The sequence below is a fragment of the Puma concolor genome, chromosome A1, assembly GCF_028749965.1.
Source record: "Puma concolor isolate L17-30 chromosome A1, mPumCon1.1.hap2, whole genome shotgun sequence".
Taxonomy (NCBI): Eukaryota; Metazoa; Chordata; class Mammalia; order Carnivora; family Felidae; genus Puma; species Puma concolor.
Genome location: NC_141667.1, coordinates 11799448 through 11823036, shown reverse-complemented (window position 1 = coordinate 11823036; position 23589 = coordinate 11799448). Strand labels below are relative to the sequence as shown.

Here is a 23589-nt window from a genome sequence, read left to right as displayed (position 1 = left end):
CCACACACAATTCTTCTTTCTTTTCATCCTAAGTAACAAATGTAGCAGCTGACGACATAGCTTGGGAGAAACAAGGGTTCCTCCAAAAACAGTTTTCCTAATCTCATTTCTATAGCAGGTAAGAACAAACATAAAGTCGAGTCTCTATCATGATAGGTTCAACAACGTCAGTCTTTTGGAAGAAAGCCTGATAGTCTTCATTCAAATTTCAACAAAATCACTGAAATGGATGCTTAACTCAGTTGGGAGCTTTCATTTCTTGTTAGGAAACTTCAGCACCATATCTAGATTTCAAGAGGAACCAGCTCCCCAGAGATAAAGCCACTCACTTATTGTGAAACTCATAGATTTCCTGCATGTTCCCGAAGATGACGAGCTCTCTGTTTACGATGCCGGCCGGGATCTCCTCCACCCCGCTGGTCATCTCCCACAGGTATGTCTGGCCGGGAGGGAAGCAGAGGGATTACACAAAAACCCAAGAGCACATGTCCAAGAAACGGCTGTTCCTGCCTCTAGAATACGTACCCAGAGCTCACGAATCACCGAAAATCGATCTGAAGTATGGAACCTTTCCCAAAACATGAAAAACTATTTTCCAGAAAAGCCCCCCCAGTTGCTGTGAGCCCTTCAGAGTAGTTCCTCGGGCTCCAGCTTGAGACTCTCCATTCCTGGTGTCAGACTTGGGAGCTAACCTCCCTGCTCTCTGAGGTACGACAACTATTCTTTAAACTACTGAGTATCAGTTGCGAATCATAATTAGAAGGCACATTTCTCTGAAGCTGCTGTAAAGTTCTGTACAAAGAGGATGGCAGCCAGGCCGTCATGTGACGAGCGGAATGACAGGATTAGTGCTGTATCATCTCTGTGATGAGCAAAACATGGGCCTGGAAACTCACGGAAGGGTGGGAACAAGAAACAGGCTGCTTAAGCACACTGAAAATCTCGAGAACAACAACGGCAACAAGGGTGATTATTTTAAGAATTACCAACAGTCAGGGAGAAAACAGCGCGCTTAGACTGGATCTAAATAAACAAGCAAGAAAACTTACTTACATCCATACACTCCCGGAGGTCCCTCACGTAAGCCTTTTCAGTTTGAATTAGCTCCGCCATTATGAACCTTGAACACAGGAAGACCGGGAAGAGCTTAGTTCACCGTCAGGACACAGGCTTATCTGAACTATGTACTTTTATGGCTTATGAAATAATGAGAGTTTTCAAAGCAGTAGTCAGTAATGTGTTTGGGGAATTAAACCAAGAAGAGACAGAACAGTAACAGCATAAAGCCACCAATTCAAAGGGAAAACATTTTGTTGAGGTACACCAGCAGGTCACGTTTTCTCCATCAGCACCGCTGACACTTGGGGGCAGATAATGCTTTGCCGGGGGGCTGTCCTGTGAACTACAGGATGTTAGTGGGATCCCCGGTCTCCACCCCTGAGACGCCAATAGCATTGCCCCCTCCCATTTTGTGACAACCAGAAATGTCAACACACATGGCCAAGCATCCCCTGGGGGGTCACAACTGCCCCCAGCTGAGAACCGCTGGTTTAGGACAATCTTTGGAACGTCTGGTACAGTTTACTAATTGGCAATTTTGAAACATCTCCACGTGTTATTTTTTCTCCTTGGTACTACTAGTCATGACCTACTGATGACAAATGACACTACAACAATTTGTCAACCCCATACGAAATGGAGGCACAGGAACAAAAAAAAGACACGGCTTCTGAAGCAAGTGGTAAGGGTACAGTGCACACAGTGAGTCTGAACATCACAAGGTATCATTGCCATCCGGTTTCAAAGCACACACAGCAGTGGGTTTGTCCAAGCGACATTTTCTTCACTTTTTCAATGAATCCCAGCAGGTTCTTAAAGACTGGCTTACTCTTTCCTGCGGGCCGACTTCCGTTTTTCTTCGTTAAGTTCATGAGCAGCATCGCGAAGCTTCACCTCTGACCCAGGGACACTGGCGGGGATTATGTCCAGCTGAAGACTTTTACTCTGTGGAGGAAGAGAGCCAATGAACTTGAGTTAATTAGATCCGGGGAGGACATGAGGAAGAACACCATGGTTTATTCTGTTTGCACAGAGCAATTTACCGATTTGTTGGAATCTGAAGAAATCCCCAGGGCTTTCTCCAAAGAGGTCCTGTACTTCTCCATCCGCAGAGAGAAATCCCTGTACCTCTTATCCACTGCAGTGACACATTTTTTTATCTCTGCTGCATGGGCATGCCCTTTTTCACAAAAGCCATCAGCCAGCTGTATCAACAGCTTCACTCTCTCTTTGGTTTGCTGCGGAAACAACAACAGGAAAGTATTGTGAGGCAAATGAACTCAACTGCCAGAGACACAGTGGCAACTTGCCTACAACTCTGAGCTCCCGACAGGGAAAAACTGCTGGTCAGAGAAATGTCCCCTGAAGCTCCAAGTCCACCAATTCACCCCCTGATCCCGGCCTGGCCGCTTCCCCACAGAGAATGGCATGTTTACGACTGCAAAAACCAACCCGAATCTAGCCCTTCTCTCGGCTTGGCTTCATCTGGTGGACGCCCGAGAGACACCTGTGGAAGGGATACATGTGTCTCCCGTGGCCCCGTGGTCCCCACTGCTGCTCCCTGCCCGTTCATCCCCTGCGCCCACGGGGACGGAAGGCCTGCTGAGATCCTGGCAAAGGAACCCCCACACTGCAGACACTCGGTGAAATCCTTGAAGTGACTCTGCACCGCACATTCGTTTCTTTTTCAATTCTCGGTAGAAATGAAGGAAAGATCGCTAGCCAGGAAATGATCTTTAGAGAAGCATATTAAATGCTCTTCACTGTTTTAGAACTCCCTCTCAAAAATTATTTCATTTGTACGTGTACTTAGAAAAAATACTTCAATTAAGTTAAACACAACCGCCTTGGTTTTCATACAGTTCAGGAGAACCACAAAACATTGGTTTAATATCTATGGCAGTAACATCCCTCAAAACTGAGTTTTCAACACCTGTTTTCATCACATCCATTGGTTACTAGAGCAAGGCTTCTTTCGACAGTCGCACTGGCATTTCAGGCGAGTACTGTTCTTCTCTCGGAAGGGAACCTGATTTTCTCCACTAACCTTTATCTAGGAAATCTTTACGACCAACACTCAGGAAGGTGACTTTAAAAATCCCCAAAAGGTGCACCGGAGAGCAGGGGCCTCAAAGTAAAACTCCCCAAAAGGATAAAGGTCAGGGCTCAAAACCTGGATAAATTTTCCTAGTTTACACAGAAGTGTGAGGCAGCATGTCCTCGGCGACCTGCAAAGGCAGCTGTAGAATCCTCGGGCTGCGCATGCACACCCCGGGCAACCTGCATCCAGCCCCGCGCTCCAGGCACAGGCCCGGTCTGTGTTTCCTTCCACCATGGCCCCTCCTGCCTGGAATGCTACTCTGTGGCTCCCTCGTGTCTTTGCTCAACCAAAGGCCACCATCTCAATAGGCCCTCCCTGAGTCCCTTAAAAGTACAAGTCACCTTCCTGCCCCAACTATCCTCACTGGGCCTGCTCCACTCTCTCCCGGGACACAGGTCACCTGCCACAAGGATATAGTTGACTTACTACTGTTACCGTCTGCCACTATCTTATTAGAATGTAACCACCACAGGCCTGGGATATTTGGGGTTTTTTGCTTACTAATATCTTACTCACCTTTCGTGTGCCTGGCACATAGGAGACAGTCACCAAATATTTACTGAAAATTAAGTTAACGTTAGATTTTATGGGAAAATAGGTATATGCTTGTACCTTTAATGGGGTATGGCAGTTACTCTTAACAGGCATTAATACTTAAAAAAAAAAATGAAAACAGAACTCAGATATAATAATCTCCTGTGGAAAAAAAAGGTTATTGCAAAATTCTATAAAAGCTGTTTATTAGAAAAAGTCAGCAAAACTTAAAACACCCTGAAGTTTTTAGGACTTTCATCTGGTGTGGAAATGAGCTCAAGTAGAGTGAGCTAATCAACCAAACCATATGATCTATCAACACAACACCTTTCTGGATATGCTAAGACGAATTATAAACCAAAGACCTAAAAAGTCAAAGTTTCAGAAGTGGAACCATAAATTCCAAAAGGGACTTAACTTAGAACCATTATTAAATTTTAATATCAAAGAGAATATGAGAAAGGCAGGACTGTTTAAAAACTGGGTTGCCTGGAGGCACCTGGGTGCCTCAGTTGGTTAAGCCTCTGACTCTTGGTTTCGGCTCAGGCCATAATCTCACGGTTCCTGGGACCCCTCATCGGGTTCTGTGCTGACAGCATGAAGCCTGCTTGGGGTTCTCTCTCTGCCCCTTCCCGGCTCTCTTTCATCTCAGAATAAATAAGTAAATAAACTTAAAACAAAAAAAAAAAAAATTGGGTTGCCTGGATGAGGTTACACTGCTGGGTGCCAAGATACTAATGTGCCGAGAAGCACAGAGAAGGTGCATTGTGTCACCATGAAAGCATTTCTTCTCTTCCACCGTCCAAGCGCCACTGGTGAAAGGGTACTGCAAGTTATGTGTAGTGTCTCTTCAAGGAGTCAAGAAAACTGTTTCATATTTTAAGCACTGGGGTCATAGGAGTGAAGATAAAACAAAACAAAACAAAAAAACAATGCAGCTTGCCTACATTCAAAGAGAAAACAAAACACTGAAAAACTATAGGAAGATGTCTGCATAACACACGTCACAAAATAGATGAGTTGAATGCATGTCACGCCAATAGGTGGATGCTGTTTAGGACACTAGATGCAGCAGGAAGGTGGGCTAGAGACAAAGCCTGGTGGCTTACAAACTTCATTTAAACAAAAGACACCAATCAGGCAGTCAAGGCTTCTTGAAGATGTGTGGCCAAGCCTCTCCCTCAAAGATGGCAACCCTCCCCCCACCATGTCTATTTGTCTTACTACTTCACAGGAGATGTATATATATTCATCCCAACTAGAAACTGCAGTCCATGAGCCCAGCACCCAGAGCAGTTCTGGCACACTGCAACAGCGTGATTAATAATGATGGGGTGAATGGCGTGATAAAAATTAAGGATGATGAATCTGCTAACTCACGAGCTTTCAATACATTTTTATTTTAACTGTTTTTTTTTTTTAATGTTTATTATTTTGAGAGACAGAGAGAGACAGAATACGATCAGGAGAGGGGCAGAGAGAGGGGGAGACAGAATCCGAAGCAGGCTCCAGGCTCTGAGCTGTCAGCACAGAGCCCGACACAGGGCTCGAACCCACGAACCGTAAGATCATGACCTGAGTCGAAGTCAGACACTTAACCCATTGAGCCACCAAGCACTCCTAACTGGTATTTTTAAAATGCATGCATAGAAATCAAAACTTCAAAGGTAAAAAGGATACAAAGTGAAAAGTCTCCTTACTCCACCTTCCTATGAGGTGTCTCAATGATCAGCTTCATGTGTTACCATTCTAGACACATTTTATTATACAGAGGGGTGTATGTATGTATGTATGTATTTCTCTCTTTGTACTTAAATGCTTGTACACACAAGCCCTGCTCTGCACCCAGCATTTTTCGTTTAACAACTCTCAGACATCCTTCACTATCGGAACACGAGCAGTACGCTTGTTTTAGGTTTGGAGCTGCACAAGATTTCTATGAGCTAATGTGCTCCCACTGAATGGACTTTCACGTCGTTTCTGTTCTTTTCCTAAGCCAGGAAAAAACTGCACGTGTCTGAGCGTGTGTAGCTAGTCTGTGTTTCAAGATGTGGGACGGCTGGGGCAGAAGGGATGTCCATCTGTGACACTGAGCGGTTAACATGGTGACACATCCCCCCCATCCCCAGAGGTCGACTCCATTCACCAGCCCCCTCCAAGGTGCAGCCCCCCCCCCCCATCCCCAGAGATCGACTCCATTTACCAGCTCTCCCCACCGCCAAGGTGCAGCCATAACCTTTTTGGTATCTGCCAATACCTTGGTGAAAACAGAACACAGTATACTTCTGATTTATAGTTTTCTTATTTTAGGTAAATTTGATAATTTCATATATTTAAAAGCCATTTAGAATTCCTTTCCTGGGAGCCCTCTTTAATATCTCTTGTCCATTTTCTTGTTTACTCTTATTGATTTGTAAAAGCTCTTTACAACTGAGAAATCAGCCCTCTGTGATAGGAATTGCGTATTTATCCTCCCTATTTGCTTTCTTTCACTTATGTTGGCCTACACTTTAGAAATTCATACATTTTTGTGTATGTGATTTTATCATTTTTTAGAGCTTTGGGTTTCGTGTCCCGTTATTTTTTCTAGTCATTTCAGGTTTTCATTGTTGATACATTTACCTTGCTATCAAGGTGGGATACGAATCCAACTTAGTTTTTCTCTAGAACGCTGCTCAACGCTATGAAAAAAAAAGCCTTTCTGCGTCTTTTTAAATCAAGTATTACAAAAGTTTTCATCCTTACTGTTCTTTCTAGAGATTGTTACAAAAATAGATTTTATTTCAAAAGCATACAAGTATTATTAATTTGAACAACCTCAGCAGTGGGCAATCAGGGGTTTGTAGAAAAATAAAGGCAAACTGCATTCCTGAGTCCACATGTCAAAGAATCTTTACTCACCATGTTCTTAGGTAAGGAAAAACCCAGGGAGGATGCACATTCAAGGGTCTTAGACACTTTCTAGCAAATGAAGGCTTTTGGCGCTGGGGACAGTGGTGACCGGGATGCAGGAAGTGTGTGGGAAGGAGGAGGAAAGTTCTGCGTCTCGGGCCGCGGGCCTCCCACTCCGCTGCGCTTGTGGAAAAGTCACCTGGGAGCTTGTTTACAGACGCTCATCTTCAGGCCTCACTCCTAAACAGTCTAAGTCAGTAAGTCTCGAATAAGGACAGAAACTGGCTTTTGGGGCGCCTGGGTGGCGCAGTCGGTTAAGCGGCCGACTTCAGCCAGGTCACGATCTCGCGGTCCGTGAGTTCGAGCCCCGCGTCGGGCTCCGGGCTGATGGCTCGGAGCCTGGAGCCTGTTTCCGATTCTGTGTCTCCCTCTCTCTCTGCCCCTCCCCCGTTCATGCTCTGTCTCTCTCTGTCCCAAAAATAAATAAACGTTGAAAAAAAAAAAAATTAAAAAAAAAAAAAGAAACTGGCTTTTAAGTAAACACGCATGACTTGGATACAGGTGATGCCTGTGAAGCACTCTGAGAAATCATTCCATCGGGAGCTGCGAAGGAATCAAGCTGAGGCTTCATGGTGAGACAGTGATAAAAATGCTTTACTTCCATTGCACTAAATGTGTTACAACACTGACCGCTGTAACAACTAAACTGGAGGATGGTCACATCAAGAGCAACAGATTCTCTCCATGACACGGGTAAAGAGGTTTCTTAGAAGACACTATGAGGAGGGGCAGAAGGCGAGCAACAGACATCCCCAGGCATGAGCAGGCGTGGTCTGATGAAGAGAAAGGAAGCCAGAAACCCATGGGAATGAGATGCTAAGCGAAAAAGCGAGAGGTTTTCTTTTCCAAATCCACTAGTTCGTCTGGGCAAAACGGATCCAGCAGACCCAGTGAGAGAGACGGCAAGGTCAGGTGTTACACCGGTGATTTTAGATGCTTATTTTTACAAAACACAAGAGCCAAAACATGCCCCCGTTGCTCACTGTTTAATAACCACACCCCACATCTGAGGAGGAGGGAAATTCAGGAATAAAAATTCCCTTTGAACACACCCTACTGGTGGAACATGGCTGCCATGCGACTGCACCGCAGACAGTGAGGTTCACATGAGCTTCTGTGGGCACGGCGCCCCCTGGAGTCGTGCGGCGACCAGGCTGTTTGGCTGTGCAAATGGTCTGCAGAATGCAGCGTTAATGGAAATTCAGCTTAGTGAAGAGGAACAAATCTTAAATCTATCTCTGAGTGGCATCTTAGGCATTTTCTTAACACCTTTATAATCAAAGGCTATTCAAAAAAAACAAATTTGTAACGCGCACAACTGTAATTTATCCTCCCACTGTTAACAGGAACGAGAACTACACAGCCAAGGGTGTGCTGTATCTCGGGGAAGCAAAAGACATGATGCTTACCTGCAGAGGCAGGCAGGCCAGCTCTCCTCAAATGAGTGGGTGGGCGCCTTCCTCTGGGTGCCCACGGCCCCCATGGTGGGTGCAGCTGTCACTGCCAGACTGCCTGAGCCCTGCCCACCCCCAAATGCTCATGGTGTCCCCACCCAGTGCCAGGTCTCACCGAGCCCCGCAGTGGTCAGTCTGCCTGCAGCAACCTTGGACCGTGAGCTCCTCCAGAGCAGGGAACAAGGGTTCCCAGAGCCCAGCGGCCCGAGGGTGAAGGGAAGGAAATCAAATTACAGCTTGTGGGTGGGCGGGAGCAGAGGGCAGTGAAGAATACCAGGAGTCAGAAATGGTTACAGAAAACATAAAGAAGTACAACTAAACATAATACAAAATAGCTGTTGTCACTCTCAAGGATTTAAAAATTCCCATTGATGGTTTCCACCGCTACCTAAAGGGCCACACAAGAAAATCCCGTTTTACTTATACATGAATACTTCTTTTTAGCCAAACTACTATCCAGCTAGATCCTTTCTTTCTAGTGTGAAATTTGAATTAACTTGCAACTTTTAAGAAAAGTCAAGTCTACCATGAAGAAAACAGAAGCACTTCTGAAAATATGACAAAGAACGGAATTCAAAACTTTGAAAAACAAAAACACCACGGGTTGAGAAAGGAACCCTAAAAACCCCCAAACTGTTTTGAGGTAAAAAAAAAAAAAAATCAGCCTCTGCCAGCATATACTTTAACTGGGAAAACATTTATGTCAGTATGAAGAGTCTTACATTTTTGCATAAAAATGTGTATTTACTCACATCTGCTACATAAGCCATGTATCTAATTCTTTTTTGATTTGCAGGAGGAAAATGAAGACATCTCCGTTTTATAAGCCTATGGACAACCACGAGAGAGAGGGTGCCGAGGTAAACACTGCCACGGGACTGGGCTGGTGACAGCAGCGTCCCTGTAGCAAGTGTCACCGACTAGAGACCTAGAGACGGGGAAAGGAAGCCCCCGCAGGACACGCCCAAGCCAGGTCGGTCACACCAAACGGGGTTTCCTAAAAATAGCAAGTACTTAGAAAAGACCTTGCGAAAGAAACCAAAAAGAAAACAAAAAGAACAAGAAAAAGGACAAAAGAGATGACACGAAGGAAGGTATCTGCAGAAATCCGAAGACCCAAGGGAGACAAGAGGTAAAGGGAGGGAACTGGGAAACGCAGAGAGAAGAGTCCCCTACGTTAATGTAGGACAAGCCACTGGAGTCCCTGTGTCTCCAATTTTGGATATGGTATGAAATGATTTCTTTGAGCAATACCTTATTTACACGGAGTATCCTGTGGTGGGTTATTCTGGGAAGCCCTGCTGTGTGGGCGGGTGACGGAACAGACGGCTACCACCAACCTGGACCTACCTTCGCGGTGATCTGAAACTCCTCATGCTCTTTCAGGAGCTCCTGTGTGTGCTGTATGCTGGAACCCGTGGACGTATGTGTGGAAAGGTAGAACTCTCCGTTGTCATGGATCCACTCTAAAGCCTAGAGAGGGAAGGAATGGAGACGTTCACGGCTTAGCACTGGCAAAGAGGGTCCCAGTTCTGTCGTATCTCACTCAGATGTGATGTCACAAGCCAGCGCTGGCACACGCATAGAGTGCTCCCACAAAGAGAGACAGGCTTCTGAAATAAGCACTGCAATTCCAAAATTAAAAGAAAAAAAAAAAAAAAAAACACCTGACATTCTAGAAGGTTGTAACCATGTCACTTCTGTAGCAATGATTAAAGTGTTCAAGAGGTTCTTGGGTGCCTGGGTGGCTCAGTCAGTAAGCATCTGACTCTTGATTTCTGGCTCAGGTCACGATCGCGTGGTTCGTGGGATCGAGCCCTGAGTCGAGCTCTATGCTGACGGTGCCGAGATTGGGATTCTCTCTCCCCCTCTCTCTGCCCCTCCCCTGCTCACACGTTCACAGGCTTTCTCTCAAAATAAGTAAATTTTTGAAAACTGTAGAATATTTTTATGTGCTGTTTGTAATCTCTGGGCCATCCGCTGTGAGCTGCTGGTCTTAGAGCAGAGACATCACTGTCTCTACTAGATACATCACAGCACTTATAGCATTTTAGAAAACACGAAAAGGAAAGCACGACCCAGACAGATTATTTGCCGTGCAGCTTCCTGAGTGGGGCTGTCACTGCTGTCAGGCCTGGGTACGGCTGCCCTTCCTCCCCCTGCCGACTGGGGAGGGGGATGTACAAAGAGGCACGAAGACAAGTGAGGGCAGGGACGCCACGCTTAGAAAGGGAGGTCAGCACATGCGGTGTCCAGGCCGAGAGGGGTTGGCTGCGAAGCGGGGGGGGGGGGGGGGGGGGGCTCAGGAACTGGTGCAAAGCGGGGGGGCTCAGAAGAATGGGGAGAAGCTCAGCAGGCGGAGAGGTATGCACCACAGCCCCAGGCTGATAGAGCTGGCCTGCTGGGGAAGCCGGGGAGAGAGGCCGGGGGAGAGGCCGGGGAGGGCAGGAGGGCCTTGGAGGCCACAGGCACAGCCTGGACTTTTGTGGGAAAGCTAGTGGGGCTGCCGTGAGGAAAAGGAACTGCAGTGGACAGGGAGTAGAAGAAGCAACACTGGCCGGCAAACTGGTTCAAAGGTTTGGGCAGGACAAGGCTGGGGTTTCCATAGCACGAGGGCTCTGGACGTGAAGGCGGAGGGCAGGCCTGACACGTGTGGGAAGTCCGCACCTATGGGACTCACGAGGGAGTGAAGGTGGGAAACTGGGGAAAGATGGGAAGGAGCTCTCCATCCTGAAAGGTGAGGGGATGGGGGGGACACACCCCGTAAGATGAGGAGGCACAGGGGATACACTGTGTAAGACAAGGGGGACACGCCCCATAAGACGAGGAGCGGGGGTCAGGCGTCGTGAATCCACTTCTGTTCTCAGGAAGGCCCCAGTGGAGACACCACGGAGACAACTGGGATTTGTAAGTCTGGACGCCAGAAACGGAGGTCAGGGCTGGGAGACACCCACAGAGGAGATAAGAAGATGGGGAAGAGAAACAAGGGCAAGCCCAGGCCGAGCCCTGGAGAATGCCAACATTCAGCTGCAGAGATAAGGAAGAGGGGACAGCAGAGAGCCTGGGAAAGCAGCAGAAGAGGCAGGAGGCAACCAGGAAGTCCAAGGGCCGGACTCGCCCAGAGACAGAACCGCGGCCGGAGTCCCCCCTCCGGACCCCCACCGGGGACGCTGCATCCAGGTGACCTCAGGGCTCCGCCGTCCTGAGAAGAGCAGACACTGGTGGTATAACTACTGGGTTTTACCCCAGGATCATGGCACAGAAGAGAACCCACAGGGCCACGGGGTCATCGTTTGCCACGGCCTATGCTTAATGATCTCATTTTTGGCCAATGAGCCAACTTTAGGAAAAAGCAACAACACATCTATTGTTTTTCTCCATTAAAACAGTTATTTACAATTTTGTTCTCTGCAGCTGATTGCTTGCCTTTTAACAGAGAAACAATAAAGAAAGATATGGGAGAAAAGACTATGAAACAATCTCTAATTAGAAACAAATCAGGCCCCCATGCATCTGAAATATGGTGGAACGATCATCAAATCAAATGTTAAGAAAATGTAATTTAAGCTCTGAAAAATACTACTGCTTGCCCTTGTGTTGGGAATACGATAACTACACCTGGTGAAACCAGCAGAGAAAGACTGAGACAGGATGCCAGGTCCATGAACCATGAACTCCAGCTTATCAATCTCTGGGGAACTGATCCCCAGAGCACCCGGCCGCCCTCTGGAGACCAACATTGACCAAACTGAAAGAAAATCCCTAAGTGGGAAATTGTGCTGAGGAATATTCGATCTTTCTTAAGCTAAACGATTTAACTGACTGCCTTACTCTGTGACAGGCACAGGTGAATTTAGAAGACTGACCATGTGTGGTGCGGTCACCAGGGACCACAGCACTGAAGAGGCGCCTTGACCTGCAGGACAGGAGAAGGCTCAGACAGGCGTCCTGAGAACCAGCCTTCTGTCCTCTGTTCCCTCCTGACGCTCCAAATTCTGGACAAACGGCTATGGATTCCTATGCTACCGTTAAGGCCAAGGAGAAGAGACAGGAATCTTAGTTCAAGTTAGGGGTCAGACAGACTTTACTCTAAAATGATCTTCCGTGACTAACCATTCAGGCAGAAACCCTTATCTCAAAATGACTTCAGAAGACAGAAACTCTAAACAGATTTTTTTTAAGTAGGTTCCATGCCCAACCTGGGGCTTAAACTCACAACCCTGAGATCAGGAGTTGCATGCTGTATCGACTGAGCCAGCCAGGGGCCCCCTAAACGTATCATCTTTGGGGCACTTGGGTGGCTCAGTTGAGCACCCGACTTCGGCTCAGGTCATAATCTTGAATTTGTGAGTTCAAGCCCCATGTCGGGCTCTGTGCTGCCAGCTCGGAGCCTGGAGCCTGCTTCCAATTCTGTGTCTCCCTCTTTCTCTGCCCCTCCCCACTCGTGCTCTGTCTCCATCTCTCTCTCAAAAATAAACATTGAAAAAAAAATCGTCTTGATATCTCTACATTAGCCAACTGCCTGAACATTTTTTTATTCTACTGAATTCTTAGAAATTCTGGCACACTTTATTTTAGCTCAATTTACCTGAAGAACAAAATTTTATGTTGAAAATATAAATATAGCAATATAAAAAAAACACCCACTATAATATTTATACAAGCACAGACCTGGATTCTACAATGATTTAAAAAAAATTTTTTTAAGGCTTGTTTATTTTTGAGAGAGAGAGAGAGAGAGAGACAGAGTGGAAGCAGGGGAGGGGCAGAGAGAGAGAGAGGAGGAGACACAGAATCCAAAGCAGGCTCCAGGCACTGAGCTGTCAGCACAGAGCCTGACACGGGGCTTGAACTCACGAACCACGAGATTGTGACCGGAGCCAAAGTTGGATGCTCAACTGACTGCACCACCCAGGCACCCCAACAATGATTTTTGAATCATCATCATAGTTACGACTCGTACTTGCTGGTCCTAAATACGAGGTAATGGCACTAGAGGCAGGCTGTGTGGCATGCTTGCTGGGAGCCCAAATCACAGTTTTACAGGGTTGTGGGTTTTCTTTTCATAGCAAACTGATTTAAAAGGCACGACTGGTCTCATCATTTGAAAGTGGTTTTCAACATGGCTGCAACGTCCAAAGCTGCCCAGCTGAGGACAGAGGTGTAAACGGAGGGTGGAGAGCAATGGGGAGCCCGGGGTCGTGACCGACCTGCTTGGCACTTCGTTCAAAGACCACATACTGCTGGCACTGGTCTAGCCGTCTCTTCCTCATGGTCCAATAATGCAATACCCTGTTCTCCCGCTGGAAGAGTTCATTCAAGATATCTAAGAGGATAAAGAGGAAGACTAATGTTGGCGCTTGCAATCAATGGAGACACTTGCAAAATCCCGCTCATGTTTATTTACAGACTTTATGCAAATGTCAACGTAAGACAGAGCATTCAGTTAAGAGAGCCACACTTGCCTTCCCCATGTTCTCAATGAGCATGTCAACCAGACCTCTCCTTATTCTCTTACCCCAACTTATTATCTTAGGATGGAGGTCACTGGAAACTTAAGGCTGGCTGGATTAATGGGATAAGCTATTGTGTCTCCTGCTGGGACAAACTGACAACGGCCGACAAAACTTCGGTATTAGGCATTTCATTCAACAACATTCAAACCTTCCTGTGAAGGAACTTAGTACAAAGGATGTATTGCAAAATGGTGGCGTACTAGAAGAAAACAACGTTTTGGTCTTTCTTTCTTTCTTTCTTTCTTTCTTTCTTTCTTTCTTTCTTTCTTTCTTTCTTCTTTTGTTTTTTGTTTTTACAAAAACAAAAACAAAACCATAAACCATAAGAGAAGCAGGGACATGACAACAGAGAAGCATGGAGCCAGAAAGGCCAAAAAACCCTGATTACATAAAAATTATAAAATGTCATAACCAAACATAAACCATTGTAAAAACACACCACCAATTAAAAATCCAGTTAACATTACTAGGAAATATAAAACACAGAGCTAGTGTACTTCCCAGTAAACAGGAAAAAGATGAACAGTCTGTTAGAAAAATGAGCAAAGCATATAAACATGGAGTTTGTGATTTCTAAAATGTGGCCACTAAATACACAGAAACATGTTTAACTTCACTCCAACGATGGGGCCATCTTCCACCATGTTCCTGGCAAGGACTGTGTCCTCCCATATGCTGGGAGGCTGGGGAGCAGAGGGTACAGGCACCAGTGACCCCGCATTACTGACGGGAAACAGGGCACAAGTCTTGCAGTGAATACTCTGGCAACAGATAACGACACTGGAAGTGTGTACAGCTGCGAACCAGGAATTCGATTGTTCAATCCTTCGGATGTACGGTGCTTACACGAGCGGTATGTATCAGGTGCACAAACACTAAGGCACCGTTTGGAAAAACTGAACAGCAACATCTGGGGGTCAGGTTAAGCCAACTATGAAATCATTATACTGCACATTAAAAAGCATACAGCAGAGCTTTAAATTCTGATACAGAACGAGGACTAAGTTGTATTGACAGTGGTGACCAGTGGCTATGGAATTAGATAATTTATATACATTTGCACACTCAAAACAATTTTTACAGGGAGTCTGTTTTACTCCAAAGGTTTATAAAACACACGAGAAACTTTAGAAGATTCCAGAGACTGAAACTGCAAATCAAATAAAAGGTGTCTAGATTATAACTTAATTAACATTAGGAAACTGTAAAAATATTAAGCGGTCCACAAATATTTCAGGGTTCCCGAGAGGCTGAGCCACTTTGCGACAAACCAGAACCCGTAAGCAGCGTTTACCTGGCAGCTCAGGGGTCAGGCTATACGATCTTTACTGAAAAAGTAAACTAACGTAGCGATGCAAATTAACGCTTTAAATTTCTGAAGCCGGTCAGAACCATAAGCTACCACTGAAATGAAAATATGACACGTGAAAATGAACGTGAGCCAATCGGTCTTTTCCAGTTCCTTCTTTCCACCACCCCCGCCTGGGGCAGGACTGATTTGGGGCGCGTGAGCAGCAGGGCAGGGAACCACCCCTGCGGGGCCTGGTAGGGGAAACTGCCTGGCCTTCCTCAAGCACCTGAGGGTTGTCTGGGGTCACAGGGTCTCTTCTGGCACCATCGCCCTTACGTGGGTCTAATGCACCGTCCCACACGTGAACCCAATGAGAGAAACCAAACATTTCGTTTTTAATTCTCCAGAGCACCCAGAATGATGACAAACAGCAGCAAATGTGCAGTGACTATCACGTAAGTGGGCACAGGGAACACAGTCCCCTGTCTCACACACACATACACCCATTGGACTAGGACAGCCTCGTGAGGATCGTCACGTCTGTGATCAGACAAAGCAGATGATGACCCACAACCAAAGGCAATACTGAAGGACGACAGAAAGGCAATGATTTTTATCTGAAATGAGCCAAGTAAACAGATTACCAATGCAAGTAACTTGCTCCTGCTGAAAAACGGTTGCGTTTGTCACTCATTTTCCCAAGAGAAGAGCCCACCAAGTAATAAATACGGATCTCATCTGTGGAGCTTAGAGGATTATACCCATGTGATGGATAGTATTTCTGTGACACCTCTAACAGATGAATCCCGAAGAACGGGGAGCAGAATACAACAAAGTTTCTGCCAATCATATGGTCTTAAAGAGTTAAGAGGAATCATTTGTTAACAGATTATGGCAATTTTTTCCCTATGAAACCCAACTCTGAGAGGGAAGGATGAAGGACCCCAGTTTCTTCATGTGTTTAGTGCCAATCTCTGAAGCTCTCGGGAAGGATTACCGTGGACACAAGGTACCTTTGTGTCAAGACTGTTCTAAATTCATGAACATTTTCTGAGGATCCATTTCCATGTCGTTTTATTTGAACCTGAAAAAACTATGACTAAATCCAAGTTTTAAGTTCGAGAACACCTGAAGTTGTTTTCACTGTGAAGTATCCCATCGGAATTCTACAGTAGAAACCATCAGCCCCCCTCACATCCACCCATACCAATCCTGTTAATAATTTAGTGTAAAATTTTCCCAGATCTGTTTCTATGCGCTTACATTACATATACGTAAAAACATGGTTTTACAGAAGTTTATATTCAAAAGATACCAAAATATATGATACCGGGCAATTTGCTTTCTAAGTATGTCAAATTGATAACACTTTACAGAACGATATTGGTGTATAATTTCTTGATTTGAACTTTTAAAAATATTTTGACGACAGAAAAATTCTGATTTTCCTCTTTTCTCTGATTTACAATATTTTCACTTGTTGTAACAAAATAGTCAAAGCTAATAAATACCATGCTGTGTGTTCTCCCTGTTTACACTCTTCAACTTTATTCAATAAATTACCAATCTAGATCATTTGTTTCATACTTTATTAGTAAACAAAGAAAATTGGTGACAACTTTAATAATACGTAACGGACATTTAAAACGAAGCCCAGATCTTAGGATTTTAGACCGCGTTCTCACCAAGCTCCTTGCATCACTTGCCGGTAAAGGGAGTCCCGACTGTACTCACTTTTTACTTGTTGTTCAGGAGCTTTGATGTGGGTCACCATTCCCGGCATGTTCACACTATTCCTGTGCAGGTACTTCAGGAAGACATCTGCATTCCTTCTAGCAAGTGTGCAAGCCTAAGAAGTACAGGGAGAGCAACGTGGTGTTAATTGGACTCGTACAAACATGTATTTTGAATACATACGGGTGACAACAGCATGTAGCTCTAGCATACACCTTTACCTAAAACGTTTTCAAGCCAACCTGTGCTTTGGAGGGTACACAGGTTAAGTCCTATTTCAATTAAAAACAACAACAAGAACAACTGTGTCTCTGAGCCCTTGCCCTGATGAAACCAGCTGCCATGCTGAGCGCTGTCCTATGGACAGGTGCACACAGCAGGGGGCTGAGAGGGACCGCCGGCCTGTCCAGCCTCCAGCTGACCAGGTGTATATTGGTGTATCCCCTGGCCAGCACCTCAATAGCAGCCTGGGGAGAAACCTGGAGGCAGAGCACCCAGCTAAGCTGTGCCTGGATTTCTGAAAAGGGCAGACAGCATTTTCAGCTTCCCGAGTCATTCAGTCTCTATCTCCCCAACCCCCCCCCCCCCCCCCACAGGAGAGTAGCCACGGGCAACATGTTAATGAATGAGAGTAGACACATTTAGCTCTCAGGTCTGAGTCTGCCAACCCCTACTTTAAGCCATCGAGTTTTGGGGTGGCTTGTTTCGTGGTATTACTGTCACAGATAACGGACATTCCATCTTTAGAAACCAAATAAGTAATCTCATTAATGTATTTAAAAAAAAAACAAGAGGAAAAAAAATCCTTAATTATATTTGAATTGGAAATCCCTTACACATTTCCTGTCTCAGATCTGGAATTAATTCTTCTTCAGGGAGCTCTGTCTCCTTGCGTGTGATACATGGTATATAGACCACAATTGGGACTGTATACTGGGGAGTTCGTTTTTTCTGGTCAGTCACTGTTTCCAGGCCTTTCTAGTGGGTGGAGCTACGACACTTTTTAATTAACCTAAGACTCTATCACGGGTCTCTCCAGATAAGCCTGAAATCAGCTGCCGTAACTAAACAGTGAGGAGGCTGCAGAAGACAACCAGGGTTATGTCAGAAGGACATCAGGGCCCTTCTGAATGGAAGGCGCACCCACGAATGGGACAAGTTGAATATAAAAAAGATAAATGACTGCAATTGATTAAAACACACCAAATATATTACAATCCATGAAGATAGTAAGAAAATTAATCATATGTAGAGGTTGTTAGGGTAACAGCTCATTATCCCGAAAATGATAAACAAATGGAAAGAATCAGGCACTTCTGCCTGTTCTGGACAAACTCTACTTGAAAGTAACCAAACAGCTAAGGAGGGAAGAATTCTAGCTAATCAAGGCAGAAGTAATGATGGAGTATTACCAGTTTTGTGACTCCTTGTGAAACATGATCACTACAGGGCACTAAAGCCACTGGGTGAAAGGCAGACGTGGAAGGCACGTGACAGGTGAATGGGACCCCCTACATCTGAAGCACTGACGACTCCCCCGATTACACGGATAGAAGGAGCAGCAGGTCTCCTGGGCCTCCTGATGTGATGTCATGGAAAGTACGCGTGGGGAGAACACCTGTGCCAGGTAAGCGGACCGCACGCGCACACACACACACACAAACCTGGATCCGACTGAAACTCCCGACATAACAAACTCAGAGGATCCAGGGCGCTAAAGGACCGTGTGGGACGCAAGCATGGAAATCCAGAGTGAGAGAAATAGCACAGTAGGAGTGATTCACTTCTTCAATAAATACTAATAAAAGGAGGTGCTGTTTAGATTGAAGGAGATTTAACAGACATACCAATAAAATCAATGCATGGACCCTGTTTAGAATCCTGATTAAAACTACATATAAAAGACGTTTATGGATCGATCAGAGATATTTGAACACTGTTGGATTTTGTTTAATTAAGAGATACTGTTAATTTTTAGGACAGGATAATGGTGTTGTGGTTATGTTTTCGAAAGGCAGAATTTAAAAAAATTTTTTTTTTTTTAACATTTATTTATTTTTGAGACAGAGAAAGACAGAGCATGAACGGGGGAGGGTCAGAGAGAGGGAGACACAGAATCTGAAACAGGCTCCAGGCTCTGAGCTGTCAGCACAGAGCCCGACGCGGGGCTTGAACTCATGGACCGCGAGATCATGACCCGAGCCGAAGTCGGCCGCTTAACCGACTGAGCCACCCAGGCGCCCCTAAAAAAAATTTTTTTAAATATTATTCATTATTGAGAGACAGAAAGACACAGAGCATTAGCAGGGGAGGGGTAGAGAGAGAGGGAGACACAGAATCCGAAGCAGGCTCCAGGCTGTCAGCACAGAGCCTGAGGCAGGGCTCGAACTCACAAACTGCAAGATCATGACCCGAGCCGAAGTCGGTCGCTTAACCAACTGAGCCACCCAGGTGCCCCGAAAGGCAGAATTTTAAAAAATATATTTGAGAGAATGTGCACACACAGGAGGGACAGGGAGGGAGAGAAGAATTCGAAGCAGGTGCCATGCTAAGTATTATAAAATGGTAATATTAGCAGGGCTTTATTCCACAAACCGTGAGATCATGACCTGAGCTGAAATCAAGAGTTGGACACTCAACCGACTTGAGCCACCCAGGCACCCCAGAAAGGCTGAACTTAATATTTAGTCATATGCTGAAGTATTTACAAATAAAAGGATATAATATCTAGAATTTAAAGTAACCCAGTGAAGGTGGGCATATGCCCACGTGCTGATAATTACTGACACTGGCTGACAGGGACACAGAAGTCTGGTATCGGTTCTATTTTGTATGCTCCTTAAACTTCCATAATGAAAAGTTTAAAGATCCCTAACACCCAAACACTACTGAATCCCAGTTGAATGCAGAAATCTGAACAGGCCTGTGATTATTTTTGTTTTAAATTTTTTCTAAGTATCTTTCTTAATTAACTAAGTAGTATTCAATTTTGTTTTATTCTGAATGGATTCCAGAGAAAGACAAATTACGATGATTCCAGGTCCAAACATCCTCACGGTGGTGGATGTTTCATACATGGGCTTTCAGGTCCTGTGGCAAATGGTTAAAAAAACAAGCCCGAGGAAGCCACGACTGTTTTCCCAACTTTGGCCGCCGAAAAAGAGAGTCATGTGAGGGAAGCTCAAAAGTTCCCAGATAGAATTTTCAAAGAGCTACAATCTGTTCTCCTAGACCAGACAGTAACTCTGTCAGGACAGAGGATCACCTTCAGGATGGAGACAGAAATTATTAAATGTAACAGGAAATGGTGTGAGAGGTGTCAGAACACTGAAGCTATGACAAAACTAAACTCGGTAAGGCCGCAATGAAAAGCAAACCCATGCCTACTTTTCATGGGGCTGAGTGGCAGCCGGCCGAGTCTCAGGAGATCTTTTCCAGAGTGAAAGACCATATCATAAAGACACAGAAGTGCTGGCAAACAGTTTGAGCACTTTTCAGAACTTCTGGGTGACTGAAGTACGAACAAACACACACACACGACAAAAGCGGCTAGAAAAAAGTCCTCAATTAAAGCTGCTCACAGTTAAAACTTCAAGCCTGGATTACGGGCTTAAATGTTTTGCGGGAAACACTTCCTGAACAAGTATTAGTAACTAATCCTGGAAATCACAAAGGGTGCTCCCGCCCCTTATCCACTGTACAGTGGGTTCAGTCTTTATTCCTAAAAAAGGCCGAATTTCCAAAGGAAGATTATTTTAAGGTACAGGCATTCTTGTCTCACCAAATCAATCTCTTTCTGTGTTCAACACCAACCAAACTGCACTCTGCACACAGGGGCTCCCCCTGGAAAGCGAAGGCGGCCTGCACACCCAGCACATGGGGACACGTGTGGTTCTCTGAGAGTCCAGGCGAGCCCCCTCGTGTCTGTGTGCCCTGTGCAGGGACGCAGCAGCACCCCGGAGGCCACTCCGTACCTTCAGGAACGCTTCCTTTTGCTCCAGATGCTTGCTGATCATTGGGGTGACGTGGTCTGTCTCGGAGTTGGGGCCCAGTTTGTCGGCCCCTCCACACCAGTCCTCTTCTCTCTTGTACTCCTGCTCCAGGCTCTCGAGGACGCTGCAGACCTGTGAGCAGAAAGCCGCAGGCTCAGAGGGGCCACTCGGCATCTGACGCCACAGATGGTATCTTTGGGAAGTGTGGTCAGTCATGCTCTGGGGATAAAAGTGCTGGCCTGGGGACCAAGACCTTCGGAAGGCACTGTGGGCCCCACCTCAGGTGAGGACAAACGCAGGGGCCAAAGTAGGCAGGCCTTTCAGAACGAGAACAAAATAAAAATGGAATTTCCGGTCTCTCTCTGGTGTTTCAGGCTATGGATCTAAAGGAGAGGAAAGCGGATGTCTTCTCGGGTCCTTTCCAACCTATTCCTCTTGGATTCCTAGGGGAAGCAAGGATCATTCTACTTCGAGAATGCTTTTCTCTGCTTGAAGTTGAGTTCACTGGCTCGATAATAATGACTGACGAGTTAATGACTGAGCTATCCAACAAAACTAAGCTCCACACAGAATGCCGGTGAGGAGCCCAAGGACTAGAGCGGCCCTCCTCACCTGCTCTGAGGTTTTGTAGAAGGCGACAGACGCGTTCACCAGCTTGAGGCGGTCTTCCATCTTGAGCATGAGCTGTTGCCAGTGAGACGCCACTTTCTCGGCACAGTCCCTGATCATGTCCATGTCATAGTGATTGGCCTGCAGCATGGCCTCCGCCTTCTGCTGCACCTGCAGCGCACTCTGATGTGTCTTCTAAGGAAAGAGAAAGGACAGGGAACACTTGTGTGACGGGGGTGTCACGCATTTATTTACCAGGGAGGCTGTGGTCCCTCCGCTCCGCTTGCTTTGATCCAAACAACTTCAGCGAATGCTCATTAGGACACTTCTGAAAACACAGCACACGGTTCAGTTAAAAACAACAAAGTGTTCATGCCCAGCAACAACCGTGTTTATACTTAAATTACCTAATGAAGGATGAAATGCACTAAGACATTGCAGAATGGGTCTCAGTTGTGGGTTCTCAGCTTGAGAAATAGCAGGAAAAAACCTTAATAGCCAATATTCTAAGAAAGCTGTTGAAATGTTCCCAATTTATTCTTCCTATTCATCCTTCTTACAATAGCAGCCAGAGGCCAATGAACACACGGACAAAAAGGTGGCCACAGTGAGTGCATTTTTACCTTAAACTGTGTACTTGAGTAAAGTTTTCAAGAACTATTGACTTTAAAAAAGAGAGAGAGAGAGAGAGAGAGAGAGAGAGAGAGAAACATAATTAAAAGCTAAGAATGAACCAACTGTGCTCTCTGGAGGTTCATGCCATATTAAAATATCAACATAACATCACAAATCCGGTAGAATTCCTGCTTGTGTGTGCTCCTAGAAGATTCCACAAGATGCTGACAGGCCAGGTTCTCCCACTGACGAACCAGAGTGCTGCACAGGGTAGCCAGGGGGGTAGAGGGGTCCATGGGTCTGTGACATGAACTGTTTTTTTTTGTTTTGTTTTGTTTTAGACAACAGCAAAATTTTACAGATTGCCTGAAAAGGCACAAAATGATCCCATGAAAGACCATATACAATATGGCCCTGTCCTTCACTCAGACACGATGACATGTGTTAGCAGTTATTAGAAATCACTAGGCACAGTGTACAATTCTCAAAAGATGCCCAAACTCTGGGCTTCAGGAAGCGTTAACACAGGTCTGTTGACACTGAGTAGTTGAAAGTTAAGTTAGTCTCGAGAATAAATTACCGCTATTTTCTGTAGCCTTCTTCTCTGGCTATGTATGCAAACAGAGCAGGAAACAAGTTTTCTGCAAGCAAATGCTCTTTTTCCCTTGAGTTGACCTTGAGACCACCTATCACAATGAACTCCCCCCTCTCCCCTAAACTCTACAAATAATTAATCCATATGCTGTGAGAGTGAATTGTAAATGGACCTGGAACTGGGCCAAGCCATTCTGCTGAAGTCCCAGCCTGGCACCGACCCCCATCAAGGTGAGAAACACTGCTTTTCATCAGGGTCAGAGAGTTCTGTGCGCAGTGTTGTTTATGGATAACTGTGAATTTGTGATTTGCACTTGGTCTGGGTAAGCTGCCCACAGTGCTCTGTTTGGTCAGGGATGTGCTTAAGAGACCAGCAAAACAGAACACCCCTCAAGCCCAGACCCCGGCATGGGTTCTCGGGTGCCAAGTGTTCCTGACAGAGGGCGGTGCATCTTGCCGGGACCCTCAAGGCGGGAGGACAGTGGGAGCCACCAGGCGTTCTGGGGTGGCGCCGTGAGGTCCCCGAGCTGGCACACGCATCGTCCCCTTCATTATAGTCACCTGCCCGTTTGCTTCCCTGAAGGAAACTGTAGAGCATCAGCGCTGCCACTTAGGGTCCTGCTGAACCCCGTCTGGCTCAGGCTCAGTCCCCCGCGAGGGAGCGTACATGCATGTCCTGAGGCGAGCGGCGGGCCGGCGTCCCTACCTCGATGGCGTGCTGGAACTGCTCGTGCTCCCTCTGCAGCTGCTCTGCCTCCTGCAAGGAGCTGGCTGTGATGAGTCCGGCATTCAGCATCGACTCTCCGTTGCGGATCCAGCCCAGCACCTGAAATACGACACGGGGACCTCCAAGCCTCTGCCCTCCCCTGGGGGCCCCCCTGCAGGCCAGCCGGGACACGAGCCAAGTGAGCAAGGAGGTCAGGCTGCTCCCATCAGCTGGGAAACATGGGTTTCCTTATGGTCCCACCTGCCAACAGCCTGATGTCCTTCTAAGGTATCTGATCAGAAGTGCCACGTTTTAAGATTGATTCTTAAAATTAATTATGCTTTCAGATGGGAGCTGAAAAGGCAGAGCATCCAGAGGATGGTTACTGTTAGTCCACAGGTCAAAACGGATTAAGAATCACCTATCAGATCT

General features: G+C 46.0%; 1 protein-coding gene across 1 annotated transcript in view; it reads right to left on the bottom strand.

Moving 5' to 3' along the window:
• The window catches only part of TRIO (trio Rho guanine nucleotide exchange factor), a 357580-nt gene that overhangs the window by 107831 nt on the left and 226160 nt on the right, over nt 1–23589 (bottom strand). Inside the window, exons 16-25 of the mRNA XM_086676230.1 lie at nt 23158–23277; nt 21246–21437; nt 20616–20765; nt 16642–16756; nt 13311–13426; nt 9451–9573; nt 2103–2297; nt 1889–2004; nt 1054–1120; nt 330–439 (exon numbers count right to left, since the gene is read on the bottom strand). Coding sequence (XP_086532356.1) covers nt 330–439; nt 1054–1120; nt 1889–2004; nt 2103–2297; nt 9451–9573; nt 13311–13426; nt 16642–16756; nt 20616–20765; nt 21246–21437; nt 23158–23277 — 1304 coding nt within the window. The remainder of the gene's footprint in view (nt 1–329; nt 440–1053; nt 1121–1888; nt 2005–2102; nt 2298–9450; nt 9574–13310; nt 13427–16641; nt 16757–20615; nt 20766–21245; nt 21438–23157; nt 23278–23589) is intronic.